The sequence below is a fragment of the Hipposideros armiger genome, unplaced genomic scaffold (assembly GCF_001890085.2).
Source record: "Hipposideros armiger isolate ML-2016 unplaced genomic scaffold, ASM189008v1 scaffold_780, whole genome shotgun sequence".
NCBI lineage: Eukaryota > Metazoa > Chordata > Mammalia > Chiroptera > Hipposideridae > Hipposideros > Hipposideros armiger.
In genome coordinates this window covers 558,545-581,731 of record NW_017732130.1, presented here as the reverse complement: position 1 = coordinate 581,731, position 23,187 = coordinate 558,545, and the positions used below count along the sequence as shown (strand labels likewise).

The following is a 23,187-nucleotide window of genomic DNA, read 5'->3' as shown; positions in this document are numbered from 1 at the left end:
TAAACTAAGAAGAATATCCTCTGAAGGAAAATAAATTCAAAAGGGGGTAAAGGGTTTTGGTTGTCCCCACATGCTTCTCTTTTCAAAAGACAAAAATGAATCTACTAATGACTCGCCTTGCTCTGACTAAATCTTGATCTGAAATTTATATTAAGAAAAATATTATTCTTAGGGCCTCCTTTCACCACCCTGGAACAAGGAAAAGCTAAAAGATAAGGGAACAGCATCAAGAGTAGAAAAAGAAACCAAACACAGCAGCCACGGTGTGCTCTGTGGAGACTAGACCTGAGTGTCTGATGTGTGGACCCTGAGGAAAGGCTTAGCAGACACCAGCACATCTTCAACAGCCGAACTACTTCTCGAGCATAGATAGGCTTAGTGAGTTTCCTTAAGATGGTAAGGCTTTGCTGGGCATTATTACAGCAAAAGGATCAGTTGATTTGAAGGACTGTTTCTATTGTATGTAGTGTGAAAGTAATGATTTTTTAAAATGTGATATAGTGGAACTCAAAGTAGAAGTTTTAGGAATGCAAAAGAATTCATTTTGCAAATAGGGAGTGATGAAGTAGGGTTTCATCACCCCTCTGGGACCCCTAAAATGGTAAGGGCACTTCATAGGTAACTAAGAGACTGGTTTTTATTGCCATGCCAACCTGGCTGGAGACTTTAGGAAGTTATTCAACTTAATCTATGCCTCAGTGTCTTCATCAGGACAATGATAGGGTCGAATGACACTATCTCACAGGTCCTTTCCAGATCTAAAATTACACATTTTTTGACAGGTGACAACTCTGAATTATAAAATCCCAATAAAAATGCATTTTACTTTTAAAATGATGAGGGATGGTTCTCAGCACCCATAATAGTCTAAAGATATAATAATTAATTATATCACATCCAGTAACTGCCTCAAGTTATAACCAAATGCTCAATTCATTTGGAGGCCCTTGCTGAATTGAATCAGGGCTTAGGAATTTTAATTGGAAAGAAACTGAGGAATTTCCAGGTAGGTATCAGTAATGAACAGCAGCTCACAGACAAATGGCTGGTTTTGATTTTTGCCTTAAATCTCTGTATCCCTCACTGAAGACAAGTAATAATATCTACTAAATAAACAATGTTTTCCAAGTCCAGGGAGCAGTGAAAAAACAAATATATGGATCAACCCAATTTTACAAATAGATTAAGATTGTAGGATCGTGCACAAGGATTAAGTTTTTCATTTTTATTTCTCCTATCACTCTTCCTTATTTTTCTTACAAATAAAAAACAACGGGATGTTGGTTCTCAAAGGAATTTTACAGATCACTAATAGGAGTGATAGCAATCATTTATTAAATACGTTCAGTATGATAGATACTTTAGATGTTAAAGCTAAATCTCACATCAGGCTATAATTGCTGTTATCCTCATTTACAAATTGAAAGTGTAAATAGGGTTCATAGAGGTTAAATGATTTATCCAAAGCCTTAAAGTCAGTATGAGCTAGAGCCACTGTTCCACTATAAGTGACAGACTCCAAATGCCTGATGTAGCCCTGGTCTCTCTGTTTTATTTTTCCAATGTGTCCTGCAGAGGCAAAGGGACTTGAAGCAAGTCATGTACTTAGTTATTGGCAGAGTGGTACCAGATCACCTTATATCTGGCCTTGCACTCTGTACTTAACTCACCAGGTTGGACAACCTGGCCAAGCAAGGTCTGCCTAATGTGACAATTTTGTCATCATTTCAGATAGTCTGTCACACCAAGGCAGAAGGACAAGGGCAGCTAGATAGTTCTGTTCTAGGCATTCTAGAATGAAGTGAAAGAACTCACAATTGCAACAAGATTAAAAGACCATATTTTAATTTGGTTTTCAAAAACACTTCCATCTACCCTCACTGGTAACACAGTTGCAAACACAGAAAAATAATAAAAGCCTTTTCTTTTTAACATCAACCTCAGAGGCACAACTGAAGGACCAGGGTTCATTCTGCTGCTGTGAAAAATCCAAACATGTATGCAGAGGTATGTGTAGAAGATAACCACCACATTGTTTACAACAGTTTTAAGCTTTTGTATTATTTATCCCATGAAATCCTCAGGTTAAAAGCACATCCATCAAAAAACTTGGAAAGCAAAGAAAATTTAAATCTTCAGATTCAAATGCTTTGAAAGTCCAGCCACTTCCTTTCCTTTCTTTCCTTTATTCCCTTCCTTCCCTGCTACTTACTTTAATAAAATGTTTATTATTCAAGTGTGCCTTGCCACATCTTGGATCCAATTATAGCCTTTCTTTTTTTTTTTAAGTATAGTCTCTATATGTCAATTCAAGAAAGATTTTTAAAAATTAGAAAAATAGGCAAAAGTAGAATTAGAAAATCCCAGAAGTAACACAAGTGGTCGATAATCACAGGAAGCAAGGTTCAATCTCACTAGCATTGAGGGGGAAATACAACGAGATCTCACTGTTTAAAAGATGTGTAGATATTTAAAAGATTGCTAATATAATCTTTTGGAATACATTTCTCTCATATTCTTTGGTACAAATGTAAATTGTTTTAGTGTCTTCCAGGGGTGTTTTTTCAGTATACAGTAAAAATTTAAATTCATTCACAACCTCCAACTCCGAAAGTCCTGTCTCTGGCATCAACCCAGGAAAAAGACTCACAAATCTGAGAGTGGTGATACTGCTTTCCTTGAAAGGTTTTCCGCCCTTCACCTCAAGGACAGAACTTCCTCTTGGTTTTGCTACTGCCTCACTCGCCACTCTGAGCAGCCTCCTTTGTTGGTCATTACTCATCTTCTCCTCTAGAAGCTTCAGTACCCCCAGGGCATGGTATTTTCACACATGCTCCCAAGATGATCTGCAGTCAGATCAGCTGTGCTCAGATCCCTTCAATGGCTTCTCATCTCTGCTTTTTTCTCCTTCCTCCTTCCAGGTCCCTGGTGGGTCCCAGGAATCGTGCTTGTTTCTTATCGTGGTAAAATATACATAACATAACCATTTTACCATTTTACTATTTTAACCATTTTTGAGTGTACAGTTCGATGGCATTAATTACATTTGTATTGTTGTGCAACCATCATCACCATCCATCTCCAGAACTTTTCTTCTTCCCAAACTGAAACTCTGTATCCATTAAACAGTAATTCCCCATTTGCCCTCTCTCCCAGCACCTGGCAATCAGCTTTCGATGAAACTGACGACTCCAGGTGCTTCATGTCAGTAGAATCAGATATTTGTCCTTTTGTGTCTGGATTAATTCACTTGGCATAATGTTTTCAAGGTTCATCCGTGTCGCAGCATGTCTCAGAATTTCATTCTTTTTCAGTCTGAATAATATCCCGTTATCTGTATATGCCACATTTTCTTTATCCACTCATCCATCAGTAGATATTTGGATTCTTTCCATCTTTTGGCTATTGTGAATAATGCTGCTATGAACACTGGTGTACAAATATCTGTTCAAGTCACTGCTTTCAGTTCTTCTGAGTATATTCCCAGAACCCATCTCTTGTTACATAAAATCCAGAGGCCTTATGCAATCTGCCTCTTCCCCAGAAAAGCACATGCACCACCCCTCTGTTTTTCCTACTATAATATTTTTCCCCTTTCTTACTCTGCTTTGCCCACACAGCCCTCTTTCATCTTCCTCCAGTCTACCAAGCATGAAATTGCATCAGAGCATTTGCCTGTAAAGTTGGGTCTCTGCCTTAAAAAATTTCCCCCAAGACATCTGCCTAGTCTGTTCATTCACTTCACTCAGGTCTCAGCTCAAACATCATTTTGTTTGGTGGGCATTCCCGAATACACAATATAAATTAATATGCTTTCTATTGTTTACTCTTTGTTGCTTTGCCTCAGTTTCCTTCTCTTCTTTGTCCTAATTGGAATTGGACATCCTATTTAATCATTGGTTTGCTGTCCATCTTCCCAACTTAGAATGTAAATCACATGAGATCAGAAACTTGTATTTATTTGGTTCTCCAATATAGCTCCATGTTCTAGAACAGTTTCTAATTCATAATAGGCAGTTAGTAAATATTTTATGAGAATATTTGATGGGTGATAGAATGATAGACTGAATGAATGAATATCTGCACAAAAAGGGATGTATGATATTTATTGCAGTATTCTTTGTAATAAAAAGTAAATGTTCATCATTAGGGAATGGTTAAATAAACTAGATACATCCATACTATAAAATACTCTATAGCAGTAAAAAGAACAAGGTGAATCTATACCAGGGGTCGGCAAACTTTTGAGATGTCAGAGCCGCCAGGGGTCAGTAAACTGCGGCTCATGAACTGTGGCTCTGAAGTAAAATTGAAAATGAAAATAAAACTATCATAGTTTCATTTATAAAATTTTTAAAGGATATTATTCACATAATGGTGATTATTTAAAAATATATTTATGGCTCACAAATAATTTTTAAATAGTTGTGAGGGACAGGATTGGCTCTTCCAGGGGTCAGCACACTTTTGAGACTGAACGTACCCAAAGAGCCGCGTGTGGCTCGCGAGCCACAGTTTGCCGACCCCTGCTCTATTCATATTATTACATAAAAATGTTAAAGACATAGTAATAAGTTTAAAAAAACAATTTTCGAAACAATACAAATAGTATGCTAGAATTTATAGAGCACTCAAGAGTTACCTCTTGTTACATAGATTGGGTACGGAAAGTAGTAAGGAGACTGTTGCTTTATCTGAATTATTTTAAAAATTTGTACCAAAGGTGTATATTACTTATATAACTTGAAAAACTAAAGATAGATAGATTAATAGATATGTACAGGTTACGCATAGGCTAGATGAAAAATCCCTGCTTTCATTTCTGTAAAAAAAACCTTAGAATTTGGGATTTTTGAAATTTTGCATAGTGTGTCAAAGGTCTGGTGATAATCCATTTAGAAATAAAGAGATAACAGCTATTAGAACAAAAGATGGAAAGTGTGGTAGCATTTGCATGCTGATGTTTCCCTCTGTCTTCCCTCACCACTCTAGATGCATACATTTGCATACATTATATATGATGTATGTATATTTGCATATACATATATAGGCAAACATTATCAGACATATGCATACATTTTTATGTTAAAATATTCTGTAAGAATATATAAATCAGCATTTCTGTTAAAACACATCATAGATAAATAGCATAATCACAGATATCCATATCTGAAAAGATGTGTACCAATAACAAATGTTATCTCTGTTTTTTGAAGTGTAGGGGATTTTTACTCCTTATTACTTATCTGAATATTTTCTAGTTTATTCTATAGCAAGAATTTATTACTTTCAAAATTTGAAAGAAAATAGCTACATTTGTAAATTAAAAAATTGCAAAAGTAAAAACAAATCTAATTTTACCTTGTTATGCAACACACAGAGTAAGTCTGCAAACCAATGGAAGGATTGAATGTCTCTGCACACCCAAATGAAATATAGTCTTCTAAGCTTGTATGGTTTCCAGTCATCCCTTTAAAATTAATAATATGACAGTAATTAGGAAAGCAAAAAAAAAAAAGAAAGTTAAGAATCCTTGTATCTTTGAAAATTTGCTTTTCATTAGTAAGCAAACAATAGAAAAATCAGTCATTTACATTGAAGCATCTGATATAGCACTTACTATAACTCTCAGTGTTTATACTTGTGAATATTATAGGCATATTACTCATATCCAGTTGAAAGTAATAAACAAAACTCCTGGATCAGAATAATATCAGCCCTGCATCTCAAAAAAAAAGTTCTCTATTTTTAGTGAATTCTGTCACTCGGTGGGGCTCCAGTCATCATCAGTCTTGCCCTGGCTTCCAGGCAAAGTGAGCCAAAAACATTCCAGAAATTGGTTGTTTATTCCCTTCCTAATATCATTAAAGAAAGAGATTTCACAACTGCCTACTATGTAATGCATTCCAGTAACTCATGATTCCAAGTCTGGATTCCTATTTATAATTAGGAAGTAGGCTTGAGGTTAAGAAAATATTCTTCGTTTTCTTAACTTTAGGTGTCCAAATAACTTGCAATATGTTTCAAAAACAAATGATTTCTGGCTTGGAATATGGTTATTTTTCTAAGAACTTCCAAAAAGTCTCAAACTTATATCAAGTATTTGAAGTTGAAATAAAATATCATTCAAACACATAGCTTCAACTTATTTCTTTTTTTGGAACTCCATTAAACAGACTTTTAATGCAAATTGTGTCTTCTCGAGAAATGAATGGAACAGATTTAAGAATTATTTCATACTGTCATTTTGTGTTTTCATGATAATACTAACCAATTAATTTTTGCTAATAATCCTACAACTAAAATAACTTAAAATGTATTCCTTAAACAATCTTACCTCTAACATTTCTATCCTTCAGTCTGTTATAAATTTTCTGAGTAACAGACCAAGGAATGATGGGCTTATTTTGTCATTTCCTCAGAAAAACTTTCCCTAACCAAACTTCTGTAATAACCCTGGTCCTTTATTCCTATATCCCATTAATCTTTCTTCTTTTCATAATAGCTCTAATATTTTTGGAAATAATGTTATTTATGAATTTCTCACTAGATTATGTTTACCTGCCCTATTTGAATATAAGCATTTTAAGGGCAGGGGCTCAGTATTCCCAGTACCTAGAAGATGGACTGGCCCACAGATGCCCAAAAATATTTGCTGACTGAATGGATAAGTAGTGCCACTTACCACTGATGAGGAAGTAGAGAAATGAAGGCTGATGGAATGACTTTAACAGAGGGTAAGGGCAGAGGAATGCATAATTGTAATACTGACATATTTTACAAGAGAGCACGCTGAAAACCAAAGCCCACATGTTGAGTATCACTGAATTATTCCTCTCATTAATCAGTAAATGGAGTTCCTTGAACAGCAAGTAGAAGGATTCTGTAAGGATTTACTTCCTACTAAAAGAGAGATACCTCAAATATTGACAGTTCTCTATTTGAGCTAATAAAAAGGATCAAAATGACATACAGCAACGTGTTGAGTATTGAAGCAAAAGGAGTTACTCCAATGCCTCCTGCCACGCAGAGGCTAACCTCATAGTTCAATGATTCCTCAAATGGACTTCCAAACGGACCGTCAATGTATAGCCTGTGGAGAAGGCAGACAATGGTGGAAAAGATGAAAATAAGTTAAATTAATTTTCTATAATATGTAGCAAACATGCTGAATCCAACTTCTAGGCTTTGTGATAGTTCAGGTCTTACATCATTGTTTCTCATAGAGATAAGCCTAAAGGAACAAGAAATGTTGGTTATGAACTGTCAATATTGAAATAGTACATGTGTTTCTAAGCATGCCTTTTTAAGGGAAATATTAATCAAACATATAGAAAAATGTATATACGAGCACAACAGATAGCTAAGGACAAGTTAAGCTCTGATCATATTATATTACTATACTTGACTAAATTAAAATACCAACTGTTTTACTGTGTCTAAATTCATTAGTGTTCTCTTTAATGGCAAAGTCAGCAGCAAAAATATTTACCAAAATATCTATTAGGGGCTGGCCGGGTGGCTCAGTTGGTTAGAGCGTGTGCTCTTAACAACAAGGTTACTGGTTTGACTCCCACATGGGATGGTGGGCTGTGCCCCGCTGCAACTAGATTAAAAAGTGGCAACTGGACTTGGAGCTGAGCTGCACCCTCCACAACTAAGATTGAAGGACAACAACTTGACTTGAAGCTGATGGGTCCTGGAAAATCACAATGTCCCCCTTCCCAATTCCCAACACCATTCCTTTCCTCAATTCCCCAATAAAATCTTTAAAAAAAAAATCTATTAATACTATGTGAGCAGAAAAGCAATAGGAGGAAAGAAAAAAAACTAATACACTTCTTCCTGTTTTGTCCCAGTTAGGTTTTTTATTATTATTAATAGTAGTAGTATAGAAACAGCTGGAGAACAATCTCAAAGAAATCTCTAATCAGTCTACTTGATAGATTCATGTGTGTGTGTGTGTGTGTGTGTGTGTGTGTGTGTGTATGTGAAGTCTTCTTAACGACAATAAAACTTGCTAATTGTTCACTCAACATTCATCCTCCCATTCTTTTTTGGTAACAAAACATTCATTTCATTCAGGGAAGCAAAGTACCCAGCCAAACCACTACACTTCCCACACTCTCTTATTATTTTGGCTGTGCGACTATGATCTGGTGAATGTGGTGTAAATATAAGTGCATGGGAAAAAACAGAAGGCTCCATGAAGGAAGCTGTCTCAATTGAAAATTGCATCTCTTTATCCCTCCCCCTTTTTCCCCTCCTTCCTGGTATCTAAAATGTTGACTTGATACTCTAAGTCCTTATCTTTTATGACTCTAGAATTACCATACTCTCTATGGACTACCTAGCTCCACAAATCTTTACACTTAAGAAAAATATATATGCACTTACGTATATAAAGCACTGCCATTTTAAATTTATTTTTTATTTTTTAATTTTTTTATTAAATTCATTGGGGTGACATTAGTAAAATTATATAGCTGTCTAGTGTACATTTCTATAAAACATTATCTATATATTGCACTGTATGTTTACCACCCAGAGTCAGTTCTCCTTCCATCACCATGTATTTGCCCTTACTCTCTGGTGACCACTAATCTGTTGTCTGTGTCTATGAGTTTTTATTTCATTGTTTGTCTTGTTTGTTTGTTGCTTTCAGTTTTATATCCCACATATAAGTGAAGTCATATGGTTCTCAATTTTTTCTGTTTGACTTATTTCGCTTAACATAATAATATTAAGATCCATCCAGGGCCGGCCGAGTGGCGCATTGGTTAAGAGCTGGCTTGGGATGCCAGAGGGCCCCAGTTCAGATCCCACATATGAAGGCCAGTGACACTGCCCTCTACAGCTAGCTAAGATGCTGAACAACAGTTCAACTTGGAGCTGGGCTGCCATGAGTCGCCAGAGACGGTGTAGGCTGCAGCCCTGATGCAGTGGGATGCCATGGGCTACCGTGTGTAGCCAGCAGCCAGCGTGAGCGGCCAGCAGCCGCAGTGAGCAGCCGTCCAGAAGCCGGCGACTGATCTGCCTCACCCNGCTACCGTGTGTAGCCAGCAGCCAGCGTGAGCGGCCAGCAGCCGCAGTGAGCAGCCGTCCAGAAGCCGGCGACTGATCTGCCTCACCCGGGAAGACTGCAATGATGGTGCCAACTTGGGCCAGTGAAACAACGTCCTCCACAACTAGACTGAAGAACAAAAGATCAGCAACGTGTATGTTTCCCTTTCCCCAATTCCCCAGCACTGTTCCCATCCCCCAATTCCCCAATAAAAATCTTAAAAAAAAAAATCCATCCATGTTATCACAAATGGCAGTATTTCATCTTTTCTTATGGTCAAGTGATATTCTATTGTATATATGTAACACATCTTCTTTATCCAATCATCTATCGAAGGACACTTTGGTTATTTCCATGTCTTAGCCACCATGAATAATGCTGCAATGAACACAGGGGTACATATATCTTTACAGATTAATGTTTTCAGATATTTTGGGTAGATACCCAGACGAGGGATTGCTGGGTCATATGGTAACTCTATTCTTAATCTTTTGAGGAACCTCCATACTGTATTCCATAGCAGCTGTATCAATTTATACCAGCAGTGTATAAGGGTTCCTTTTTTCTCTGCAGCCTCTGCAACACTTATTATTTGTCTTGTTGATAATAGCCATTCTAACAGGTGTGAGGTGGTATCTCATTATGGTTTTGATTTGCATTTCCCTAATAGCTAGTGAAGTTGAGCATTTTTTCATATATCTGTTGGCCGTTTGTATGTCCTCTAGGGAGAAGAGTCTGTTTAGGTCCTCTGCCCATTTTTTAATTGGATTTTTTTTTATTGTTGAATTGTATGAGTTCTTCATATATTTTGGATATTAGCCCATATGGGAGGTTTTGTTTGCAAATATTTTCTCACATTTGGTTGGTTACCTCTTTGTTTTGTTGATAGTTTCTTTTGCTGTGCAGAAGCTTTTCAGTTTGATACTTGCATAGGGCCATTCATTTATTTTTGCTTTTACCTCCCTCGCCTTTGAGGTCAAATTCATAAAATTCTCTCTGAACCCAAGGTCCATAAATAAGTTTAGTACCTATACTTTCTTCTATGCAATTTATTGTTTCAGGTCTTATGTTTCGGTCTTTGACCCATTTTGAGTTAATTTTGGTATATGGCAACAGATAGCAGCCTAATTTCATTCTTGAAGGCACTGCCATTTTAAAGCTCATTTTCTGTTGTAAAAATAAGTTTGCTAAAAAATAGTAACAGTCCTAAAACTACATTTATGTTACCAGCCTTATGTATACAAGTCTTTTATTGTTAGGAGCCATTGCAACAGATCATTTAAGATTAAGCATCTATGGGCTGACCAGTGAAGTGCTTGGGAAATGTTTGCTAACTACACTAATTAATGGATAGTCTTTTGACTTCTGAGCTCTATGGCATGTAGTCTATTATATATTACTAATCATTCCCACAGTCGGGCTTCTTTTCCTTCTGGGTACTCAGCAGACAATACTTCCTAGGCTTTTGGGGATTATTGAGCCTTATGAGTAATTCTGACCACTGGACTCAGAGTGAAAGCAATGTTTGTTACTTCTGGAGTGAGGCAGGGAAAACCCTTTTCCTTTCCATGGGAACTAAAAGCCCTAAGTTGAACTAGAAGACCAAAACAACGGAATCCTTGACTTTTCACCTGAAAAGAGCTGTCCTGGAGAGTGAAGACACTTCACAAGCAAAAAATCAACCCATTTTGTTATATCACATTTTCAAGGATATTTCAAGGTTAACTGGTTACTGCGGATTTTAGACCTTCATGACATGACTATTACGTGTACAGTATATATACTTAAATCATGAAGGGAAACTTGCAAGAGTGCTGCTTTAAAAAATACTATATCTATTTAAAAAGCTACTTATTGTACCTCAAGGAACAATAATCAAAGTTTAAATACTTAAGATAGTGTTCTAAACATAGCAGGAATTCAGAAAATACTGATAGATCAGATACTCACAATATGCTTAATTTTTATTACATCTATTTCATTCATACTTTACAGCTTCTTCACTCAACAAACCAAAAAAAAAGAACACAGTTGAAAGTTAATGATACAATATATTGGATTTTTGATAGAAATCTCAAAATATCAGTTGCTCAAAAACAACATATGTGAATTAATTCTACCACTTTTTACCATGTAAGCAAATTTAGAACACAAACATTAAGCAACAAAATTGAGATTAAAAATAAGCACTTCCAATTGCAAAAGCAGGATTATTATAAATCTCTACAACTATTTTAGAATCCACTAGACTTAGTGCAATCTTCTCTTAATTAGTCATTCATTCATTCAACAAATGTTTTTCTGCACCTGCAATGCACCACTGTTCAAAGTGTCTGGGATACAGAAGTGATAGAATAAGTCCCTAACTACATGGTTCTGAGATCCTAGTGGGAAAGGGACTAACCCAGAAATAAAGGTAGAAAAAGATATATGATATAATGCCACATAGTGATAAATGCTTTTAAAAATAGGTAAAACATAATCATTATTTAAGCTGGGTGATGTGGTACATAAAAGTTCATTATACTGTTCCGTGTACTTTTGTATATCCTTGAAATTTTGCATTGGCAGTTTAAAAAGATAGTGAGAGAAAGCCTCTCTGTGCATGTGCCATTTGAACAGAGACCTAAATGAAACAAAGAAGCAAGATGTAAAAGCATCTGGGAGAAAAACCTTTCCAGCAGAAGTAACAGAAAGTGCAAATAAACACAGCATTCTTGGCTTAAGTATATATGCACACCAGCTAACCCTTCTCAGGAACTCTCAACTCAGTTTCTCTGTTCAATCTCCTGCTAATTGTGTTTATGAATTTTTCTTTGTCAGGACTGAGGCTCTGTTTGGACCATTCCACACCAGTTCCTGTTCATTAACAAATATTTTGGCCCCTATCTATAAAGGCACTCTTCAGGTGCTGGAAATGATGGCAGTGAACAAGAGACAAAAATCCCTGTCCTTGTCGAGGGCTTCTCTTTGATGTGACTATCTACCACATCCTTCATCAGCATATACTTATTGAGTATTTTCTATGTACAAAGTTCTGGAGATAGACAAGTATATCTCCTGTCCTCAGCAACTTTGGTGCTGCCCACTTCTCTACTCATGCCTGTTTGCAAAAAGGAAAAACAGAAACAAAGATATTTTATTTGACTAGCAAAGGATAAGACAGAGGAGTCATTTACATCTCCTACTTGTCTGCTTTCTAACCCACACACCCACACCCTCCCTCTACCCAGTACAACTACTCTTTGATGTTCTAGACTAAATTTGAACAAGACAAGAACTCAGGGTTCTAGTCATTTGCTAGGGTTGGGATCATCAGCAAGTGACTTGCCCTCTCTATCTGATTTCCTACCTCTCTAAAAGGAACAATCAGATATGATGACACAGAAAAGGCCTGATAAGAATTGTAGAGGGCCACAAGTATCAGAAATGCTTTCTGTTAATGGCATCAATGAGCACCTACAGTCTACTGTCAGGCCACCTGAGAAGTTCAGCAGAAGAAATACAGTGATGGACTAAGTTCATCATGAGGTGAAAAATGTAGATGGGAATGTGGTTTAAAGAACCTTAGAGAATCAGCTGTCTTTTTCATTGGAAATGCTTTTTGCACAGAGTGAAACAAAATTTTGATTTTTTGAGAGGAGGGATAAGGAATGAAATTACTTGTCATTGATTACTTGGCAATGCCTGGGTTTTTGAGGGAGCCAGAAAGAGAAACTAGTTAAATCATATTTTACATATTTAACTTGATTAATGTGTATAATCCATTGCTTTTGATTTATGAGCAGTGATTTTTCTTTCTCCCTATTTTAGTGTCTGGTCTTTAAAATAATGCTATATTACTACTATCATTATGTATATGACAAGATTACAGAAACGAGAGGCAACTGTTCAAAATCTTTCAACAACATAGAGAAAGTGAGATCAATCTGACATATTTTTAAAGTTCAATTGATGACTAAAAGTTCCTTTAAGAAGATTGTGGACATAAAAAAGTTCTAAAAAAAGGAGGAATTCTCTTTCCTGGCCCATTTAGATATATACTTTTTGAAATTTTGAACAGTTTTTCCCTTGAAAGTAGAATCCATTAAATGTTACTGGATTTAATTGTTTTAATAATTAACACTGATCATTTGATACACCAGTTATATTAGGTCTCTTTTTCTCATGGAGAAATCCATCAGTTACAAATTAATGCAACTATTAATTCAATATTAAAAGATAAAAGTATAGCCAACACTCCTCGAAATCTTATTTCCCAACATTTTCTACCACATCCCCCAAAACAGATTGATATCAGAACAAATTAACATAGAATTTATCTGGACAATCTCGGGAGAGAACTCGTCAGAACTCGTAAAGTTACTTTAAGAAAAAAATATTAATTCAAAAATAGACATAGGGGCGGCCAGGTGACTCAGTTGGTTAGCGTGTGTGCTCTTAACAAGGTTGACACTTGGATTCCCGCATGGGATGGTGGGCTGCACAGCCACCTCCCGCCCCCACCCCCACCCCGACCCTCCTACCCCGCAACTAGATTGAAAATAGTGACTGGACTTGGAGCTGAGCTGCGCCCTCCGCAACTAGATTGAAATAACTACTTGACTTGGAGCTGATGGGTCTTGGAAAAACACTCTGATCCCCAATAAAAATTTAAAAAAAGAAAAAGAAATGTGCCTCAGCTTAAAAAAAAAGATATTAATTATACCAGTATTTCCCAAAAGGATTTCAAGGAACAATAATAGAAGGGGAAGGGGAGGAGTATTTGATGGTTAAATAAATTTGGGAAATGTCTTAAGATAAGTTTTATTTGTTTATTTTAAATCTTTAATTCAAAACTTCTCCAGGCCTTTAACATGCCAAAGTGCCTTAATCATCCCCATGCAGGGGATACACAATACTCTGTAACACATATTTCACCACAAATTCCTTTTCTCTACAAAATGTCTGTTAAGATTTTAGAGAACAGAGAACAATTTAGGAAATGGAGAACTAGAATCAAGAGAAAGAAAAGGCATTCCTCTTTAACAGTCTACTTCCCTTGTGAGGTTTCGCAAAGGATGACTTTAGCTATAAATAAATGGGGGAGGGAATTTATTTAATTCAACATATAATAATGGAAAGCTTACTATGAGTAAGGCCCACTACCACCTGCTGCAGGAGAGAGGGAGAGGGGGGGGGGAGAGAGGGAGAGAGAGAGAGAGAGAGAAATAAGTAATTGCAGTGTATGTACTCAAGGAGGTTATAAAGCGGAAAATGGCTAGGACAAAAACACACACAAGTATAAAATAAGGCACAATTTAAGAAGTAACTTAAATGTGTTATCTATCCATATTATATATACACAATGCTTTGTACTTTTGACATATCTGTCATAATCTTAACACTTTATGAGGTAGGTACAGTATTATTATCCATTTAACAAATGAGAAATCTGAGGCCATAAGAGGCGCCGTGACAAGCCTGAAGTTCTGTACCTCCTAGATGGAATACTGGGCTGGAGTAAGGAACAGCGTTTGAGGAAGAGTAGAAGATAAGGAGAGAAAAACCAGGGTTCAGGCCTTGAAGAGATGCCGTTAGGTTATGCATCTCAGTCACAGATCTAAACACATCTTTCTGTCCAGAAATAAGATGTGCTTTTGTGACAGCCACTGGTTGTATATGACGATTATCAGAAACTGACTCTGCTTGCACACAAGCAGGAAAAGAAAAGCACCTTTGTTTGAGCAGCCTTATGCTCAATCATGTAGGTGATAAAAGTGAAAAGAATGTATAGACACTTTGCTAATGACTGTCTTTGCAAGGATAGAAAACGAAACTAATATTCTCAGCAAAAGCTAAATGGGGTCAAATGTTGGACTTGTTCAGTGATGTTTAGGTTTTATAGCCATGAACTTACAACTTAAAAAAACATACAAACAAAAAAACCACTTTTATTATGGAGAGTCGAGCAAGGGTGGGAGTGGGAGGTACCTTCGTTGTTACAATTCCAAAATTCTCTCTCCCTAACTTCTCTGTGACCATAAAACTATCATTGAATGACATTTTGATAAATACATGTTTCTTAGAAATTAAAATTGACTTTGTAATAGACTTTACTCAATATATTTTTAAAGAGTAAACAATGAATATAATGCGCTAGTATAAGACATAAAAGATCTTGGGACTATTAGCCATATCCAATGAAACAGCATGCTGTGAGAGGACAGCATAAAAAGTGAACTCAATATGTTTTTTTCTGAATAGCCACTAAGTGAATAACAACACTGAACAATTTTAAAGATTAAAAAACACATCCATATAAATTTCTGTTTTGATCGCAGACCAATCTATGCAGCAAAATACAACATAAATGGGCATTTCTTCACATATCTTGAGTTGATGTCAGAGATGTTACTTTATTAAAGTTTCAAACTATAACAAGCCTCTGGGGCAGTGAGGTTTCTATAGGAAGTAGCTATCTTTGAACTAAACAAGACAGCCCCAGGATTATTTTCCTGACGAAAATAAATCTACATGCCTAATCACCATCAGCCTTTTCCTTGCCTATCCTGACAAACAATAGAGCTATGGGATTGGCACCGTGCTACATGCTTTAGATGAATCATTTATCCAATGAGAGTTAGATGGTGTTATTCCACTTTATTGATTAGAAAGCTTAGGTTCTGGATTTAAATATTTGCTCAAGGCCACCTATCTATTAAGTGGCATATGTCTACCATTGGAAAGAACTCCATTTCTGTTTATAAACCAAACAAGCCAAAACTGTCTTCCCCAATCAGGAGTCTGTTCTAATTGTTTCGATCAGAGAGAGCATCGATTGAACCTTTTATCTGTAATTAGTAACTCTCTTAATGCTTCAAAATATTTTTACCTTGAAGTCTATTTTATCCGAAACAATTTTCCTTTGGTTAGAATTGCTCTGCTATATTCTTCCCTTTCTTTAACTTTCAGCTTTTCCATATCTTTATGCTTTGTATGAATCTCTTGAAAATAGCTTGTCGCTCTTTTATTTTCTTATTGGAGTCTGACAGGCTTTCCGTTTGAACTGTAGAATTTAGCTATGTTGAATTCCTTACTACAATATCACCTTGTGCTGTTTATTTGTCCCCGTTTTTCTTATTTCTTCCTCTCCCCTTTCTTTTCTTGACTACTTTTACATTAAGTGTTGGTCTCTGCTTCTATTTTTCTATAAATAAATTATAATGTTTCCCATGGTGAATTTAAGCACATGCTTATTGTGTTGCTTGGAATTCATTAGTAACCTTAAATTTGAGCTATGATGTCTTCAAATATTACATCTCCTACATACACTTTCTTTTTCCCTTCCTTTTGTATCTCTAATGTAAAGAAGCACAAGACCTTCCCCCTGCATCCAACATCTCTCTTAACCTTTCTTTCATATTTTCCATATCTTTGTCTCTCTGTGCTGCATTCTGGATAATTATTTCAGTTACATTTGACAATTCATTCCTTCTCTCTATGGTTGTCTTAATCTGCTAAATTTATGATATTGCATCTTTCATTTCTAGAAGTTCTATCTTTTTCCAAAAGTGCCTTGAGAAATTTGATTGTCCCTTGTGTCTTAATCATTATTTTAATGCTTTGTTTTATTTCTTTGGAGGTATTAAACATTCGTTTTATACTTTTGGAATATATGATTTCTACTAGCATGTTCTCATAGTGCTTTTTCCCCTCATTTTAAAAAGTAAGAGCTCATATTCTTTGCTCCCTTATGTACAGGAATCCTTTGAGGATTAAAATGTATCCCCCAAAAGAGGATTTTAATTTTTCCCTTCCAGGCAACAGGAGAATGCCATAAATCTAAAATCACTTTAAACTAAATTTTTGTCCCTGGGTTTACTGGGCTACATACATATTATAAATTAATGATTCAAACCCAAGAGAGATGGAGATTGAGGATACTAACCATCAGGGGGGATTTTTTTTTTTTTTAATTTTTCTCAGAGCCTAGGACAAAATACGTCAATTATCCCTACTATCTCCTTCTGCAGAGCAGACTGTTTAATCTCTGCTTTATCCAGTGATGATGTTTCACTTAAGAGGTTTAGGCCATTTGCAGGGGTCTTTGATCTGCTCTCCAGCTCTCCTCTGAGTCCAGGCCTTATCTCTGTCCTCCACAAATATGACCCATTAAAACCAGCTCTAATATTTTGGGGAATAAATAGATACATTGTTAAGAGCAAATATGAGCTCAAACACTCTCTTCACTTACTCACCTTGATAGGAAATTTCTTATAGTTTATGACTCCAAGCAATTTTCCTCATGTCCTACCATCTCAAACAAGCATTAAAAAGTATCTCTGTGTGTGTGTGTGTGTGTGTGTGTGTGTGTGTGTGTGTGTGTGTGTTAGGAGATATTTTTATATTTTCTATACTGGCAAGATTATTACGGAGCATCTAGTATGTTATATTATGTGTACTTTTCACTTGTAAATATATACACACATGTTCTAGATGCATCCTCACCATTGGACTTAGTTCCTATAAAAAATTAAGGAGAAAAATTATTTTTTTCTTTCGATGTTGTTTTTTATGCTGGCTAATGTAGGCTTGATCTGCTAACATGCAACTTGAAACTTTTATTAATATGCACTACTTATATTAATATAAAGAAAAGTTACCAATCTCTTCAAACTGTTCAAACACTAAGTAGTTAACTATGAATTATAAACTACCCACTCCTTAGTGAATTTTTAAGTGTAACATCTAGCCAAATTTCACACTCCATTCCAACATATATTTAAACACAGCTGCAACTCTTGCTAAAATAAAATTATCTGTGAAAGCTTTTAGAGGGAATATATACAGTTAAAATAAACACTCTTTAAGATTAAGTTTAGATCTATAGACTTCTGCACTACAATCAGCCTTTTCAACAAAGAGCGCTATTTTATAAATTGTATTTAATTTAAATTGTTGTTTATTTAGATGGCAATAAATCCTTATATTTTCTGTGGCTTATTATATGTCTTTAGGCTCAGATATTTTACTATTTTATTTTTTTCAAATAAGCCATTCCATCCTTTTCCTATCTCAAGTCCTTTTTCTACATGGCCACTTATTCTCCTGCTGAAAGCAAGGAAATAGCAGGTTTTTATCTTAATTGCTGGCTAATCTTAGCTTGCAGGAACTTTTAAAGCTCAAATTTCTTTGCACTATATTTTGTTTTGCCTTGTCTTTTCCATTAGTTTAGAGAGCTCAATTTAACTAAGAGATAGACCATGGCTTATATCATTATTATGCATCTTATCTTCACAGAAAAAAAAATGGGGGGGGGGGGGGCGGGAGGGTAGGGGAAGAAACAGAAAAAGTTGGACAAATAAACACTACAAAATAATGTTGTAGAATGTAATTCAATGTAAATGAACTAAAATAAAATCTTCAGTTCAAATGTAAAGACTGTCAGAATAGAATAAGCTCTTTTCAAGAGATTCACCTAAAACATAAGGATGAAAACAAGTTAAAAGTTAAAGATAACGGGGTGATATTTTAACTGACACATAATAATTGCAGTTACATTGATTTCTGATAAAACCGACTAAGGAAGACAACATTACTGTAGATATATTGTTACTAATTATCGATAATTCTGCTGGGTGTGCTTTCAGACTTTCCTTTGTAATCAAAGATAGGTGGCTATGAGGAGAGAGGCTTCTTTATTTTACTCACTTGTTTAATGCTTAGCATGCTGAGCACTTCTCTTCCCTAGTGACAGCTGTAGTAAAACTTGACCTTGAAAGGAATAAAATGCCCTTCATTTGGTTTTGACTAATATGATGCGGCACGTGTCGTTCTGGGACCAACAACATCAATTTTACCTGAGAACTTGTTAGAAAGACAGATTCTTGGGCCCAACCTCAGACTGAGTCGGGATCTGTGTTTTACTCAGATCTCCAGTGATTCGTACACACATTAAAGCCTGAGAAGCACTGCGCTAGGGCACCTTTCCAGAGAACTCGGCTAATGCCAGTAATAAAGTGGGATTTTCCCTCTGCTTTTCTCCTATATAATGTGAATATCATCTTCTTTAAGACTTTATAAAAAGTGATGATTTAGTGATTTCAAGAGCAATGTCTGCTACCTGAATATGAATCTTTCCCAAACTTGTATAATCAATAAAGAATGCAAATGACATCACAAATAATCCATGCCTTCAACATTACTAGGAGACAAAAAAGTAACTATTGTAGAAAAATAATCACTAAATACCAACAGAAAATAAAAAGTGGTTGAAATGGAAGATAGGCAAGGAATGTCATCTATCTATCTATCTAGCCTCTGAAAATGAAACAAAACCAAGACAATGACACAGAACTATATTTAAAAATATCATCCAAGAAAGTAAGAATTCAGGATACCATCAGCAAAACCTCAACCTATAAAGTAATACAGCATTTGGGAAGTAAATGTAATATTACTATATTCTGTGAGTATATGGATTTTAATGTTCTGCCTCATGTTCCCCTGACATTATTTTTATCTTCCCTTCATGATTCTGGAATAATAAAACCCCAAAATGTTGAATTTCAGTTGTGACAAAATTTACCAACTGCAGTATTTTTCCGACAGAATGAAATAATCACTGTATTTCTATCAGTTTTTGTCACTCTAGCTTCTATACTTACTAATCAATTCATTAGTAGCTGTTAATAAATGAGAGGAAATTGTATAATTAATACGTAAAACTCATGGAATAAAAGGATTTAACACACAAAATACTACACATGAAAGTGCTTTGCCAACAATAAAATACTATAAGAAAAACATTATATTTTTATAAGTACAGCTAGCCCTACCATCAAGGCATCACCAGATTTCCTCCTTGGGTTTCACTACTAACTCAAAACCCAAGAAAACTAGGTCATTATGTTAAAATAGTTTAACCTAGTTGTCATCTCCAGTTGTTGGCCCATAATAGGCACTAAATAAATATTTGTTGAAAGAATGAAACATGCTCAAGATGTTCATTGGCCTTTAACTTTAATTTAGAGACACTATAGTTGAGACCTCATTCACTATGGGGGAGGGGAGGGAAATGCTCACAGTAGGGCAAAACGTTCTCAACTTTCACAGCAATTGCTTTCAGTACAGAAATTTTAACAGTAAAGATAAGCCTTTCAAAATCCAAGCAAGAGAAAAAATAACTTAAAAGAGTTATTAAAGACAATTTAAGGAAGATGAGTAAAATATGTTTTTAATATATAATAATATAGTAAATTAGCTTGTAGCCTCTCAAACCCAGTTTAAATCATGGCTTCACCAGCTTTTCGCTGTATGACTCTAAGAGTTACATATCACTTTGTACCTTAATTACATCCTTTATAAATAAAAGGTGATATAAGTAATACATATCTCCCTGGTTATTGTAAGGATTAAATAAGATAATTCAGACAAGGCAAGGACCACTAGCTGTCTACCCTTTACCTAGCTTCCCCTTTTCATTCCCAGCTTGAGAGTGGTGTTAATGTATATGCTTAAGGGAAAAAAATAAACAAACAAACAAAAAACCAACAACTACATTCCCCTCCCTGTCTTACAAATTGTGGTGGCCATAAGACACAGGCTAATTAGAAGTAAGTAGAAATTTTGGGTTGGGGTTCTGAGAAGTTTCTTCAAAGGGAGTCTGTGTACCTTGTATGCCCTTTGCCCTTCTTCATTCTGTCTAGAATGAGGATATGATGGCAATGCTGAAGGAGTCATCTTGCAATCATGAGAGGGAAAGGGGAAGGGGGCTGCAGACACCTCAGATGTAATATGCTGACACCGGAGCAATACCTGTTCCACTTATCTTGGAATTTTCGTTGTATAAGAAAAACAAGGTCCATCATTTTTAGCTACATTTCTCTGAGTGCTAATACACCTGATAAGCTTTTAGCATAGTACCTGGACACAGTACACATTGGTAAGTGTTAGATATTATTAATCATAAAGTGTTGCAATTTATATCCATTTAATGCTGATGTAAATGTACATTTTTAGAAAAATTATTTGCCTTTCTTATCTTTATCTGATTAGCTGTGACTTAAAAAAATTCTAATTAAAAAAAAAATCAAAAACCATGTGAGACTCTTACCTCCAAAACTTAAAATGAGCTTTAATAAAAATAGAAACTCTTTACTGAAAATTTAATTTAATCCAGGGCCTATACTAAATGTTCTATATATACCTTCACTACTAATCCACACAGCGTTCACAGAAAGATGTAATCTCCCTTTGATTGAGGTGGGAACTAAAACTCAAATATGGTAAGTAATTTTTTCAAGGCCACCTGTCTATTAAGGGAAAAGACTATTACTAAATTCCTTGTGAGTCTGACTCCAAAGTTCATTTTCTTAATGCTCACATATTAATCATTACAGCCAATTATACATCATTTTGGTTATGGATAATACACTAGGCAAAAAAAAAAATCTGTAAAGGGTGCATTGTGACAAGGAACTCCTGGAAAATCCTGCTTTGCAGACTGGAAGGGTTCACAACAATTCTTTCTTCATCTGAGGAAAAGATGAACATGATTAACTGTTCTGGAGAGGATGGCGTTGCAATTTTAAACCACTCCATTCCCAGAAGATAATCATATCAATGAAAACAGCAAGAAGGGAGAGACAGTCAAAAAGCCTGAAACAGCCTTCGAATTTTCTCTATCCTTCTCTAATGGTCCTCAAAGGTTAGTGTCCATCAGTATTTTCCTGGAGGGCTTGTTAAAGCACAGAGTGCTGGGTCCCAGCCCCAGATTTTCTGAGTCAGTAAGTCTGGGGTAAAGTCTGAGAATCTGTATTTCTAACAATATCCCAAGTGACCCTACTTTTTTGGGTAGAGTGAGCAAAGAGGATCAGGAGTGAGCTGGTGGTGCACGCAGTGATTTTAAATATGATATCAGGGTAGGCCCGTGTCACTTGAGTTAAGACTTGGTGGGACGTGGGAGGTAGTGCATAGTGTTTGGATTTTAGGGAACAACTTATGGAAGGAACTTCACCAGTAGAGGGCTAAGAAATCTCTGTAATTAATGTGTGATTATTATTTAAAGCAATCGCATGCATAAATAAAAGCAACATTTTTGAAAAGCCACTTTGATTGTTGTTTGTTTCTTACAAAAAGAAGCCATTAATTAACTTAGGAAGAAACAGTCTTTGCTGAGGAATTCCCTTTACGACAGGTATGTTATAAAAATGATACTACCATAACCATTGGGAATTGAAAAATTTAATATAAGACTGGCTTTTAACTGCTGTTCTAATATTCGTTTAAGCTGCCAAGTTCGTAAATTGTTTCTGAAATCAATGTTTAACTCTAATAACATCTCACTCTTCTAGAGCTATGAATATTGTTGAGGAACTATAAATCGCCTTATGCAAAAAGGAGGTAGTTTCTCTCCAAGGCTATTGAAATGGGATTTTAAGATTTTTAATAAAGGAAGAACATCAGGCCACTTTCTCTCTCAACTGACAGACAATCTCTGAGTCAAAACAAATAGACAAACAAGAATACCAAAAAACTAGAAACAACTGATGTCTGAGAAGATATGACAGCTGAGAATGTAGAACAGGAAGAACAAGGAAAGTAAACAGCTCTCAAGGCGCTAGATGGTGCATCACCCTTGCTTAACTTGTCTCCTAGAAAGTGTTTACCTCCTCAGCTTGGTTTGAGATTTCAGCTGCCTGACCTTGTAGCTCTAGGCTTATCTTAGCCCTATCCTTGAACCAGCTCTCATCTGAGTTTAGAATGAGCTCTTCTCTCAACACTAAGGCATCTTTATTTCTTGCCCATTAGCCTTGCACTAATAGAATTCCTTGACTTACCACATGTCTGAGTCAGAGTCTTCACAATTTCAGCAGTGCCTCATTTTTGTAGGAATGTGTGAGTGTGTGTGTGTGTGTGTGTGTGTGCGCGCGTGTTTCACCTTGCTTTTGCAGCCCTAACGGCAGGGTTTTTAATTGTGAATCTCAACACAGGGACTGGGACCTACTACCCACTGAGACCAGCTTTATGCAGACCTTTTGCTTTGCCTAGATTTGCAAATATCAAAAGAACTGGGACTCATCATGACTGCATCCCATACTCTAGTCAAAATATCAACTTGTTTAGATCTCTTGACAGCC

General features: G+C 35.9%; 1 protein-coding gene across 6 annotated transcripts in view; it reads right to left on the bottom strand.

The window, feature by feature from the left end:
• NOX4 (NADPH oxidase 4) overlaps window positions 1–23,187 on the bottom strand; it is a 200,480-nt gene that overhangs the window by 14,422 nt on the left and 162,871 nt on the right. For all 6 annotated transcript variants that reach the window (XM_019628309.1, XM_019628307.1, XM_019628308.1 and 3 more), the window contains 2 exons: window positions 6,974–7,093; window positions 5,362–5,470 (listed from right to left, as the gene is read on the bottom strand). In XM_019628309.1, the coding sequence (XP_019483854.1) occupies window positions 5,362–5,470; window positions 6,974–7,093 (229 nt within the window). The remainder of the gene's footprint in view (window positions 1–5,361; window positions 5,471–6,973; window positions 7,094–23,187) is intronic.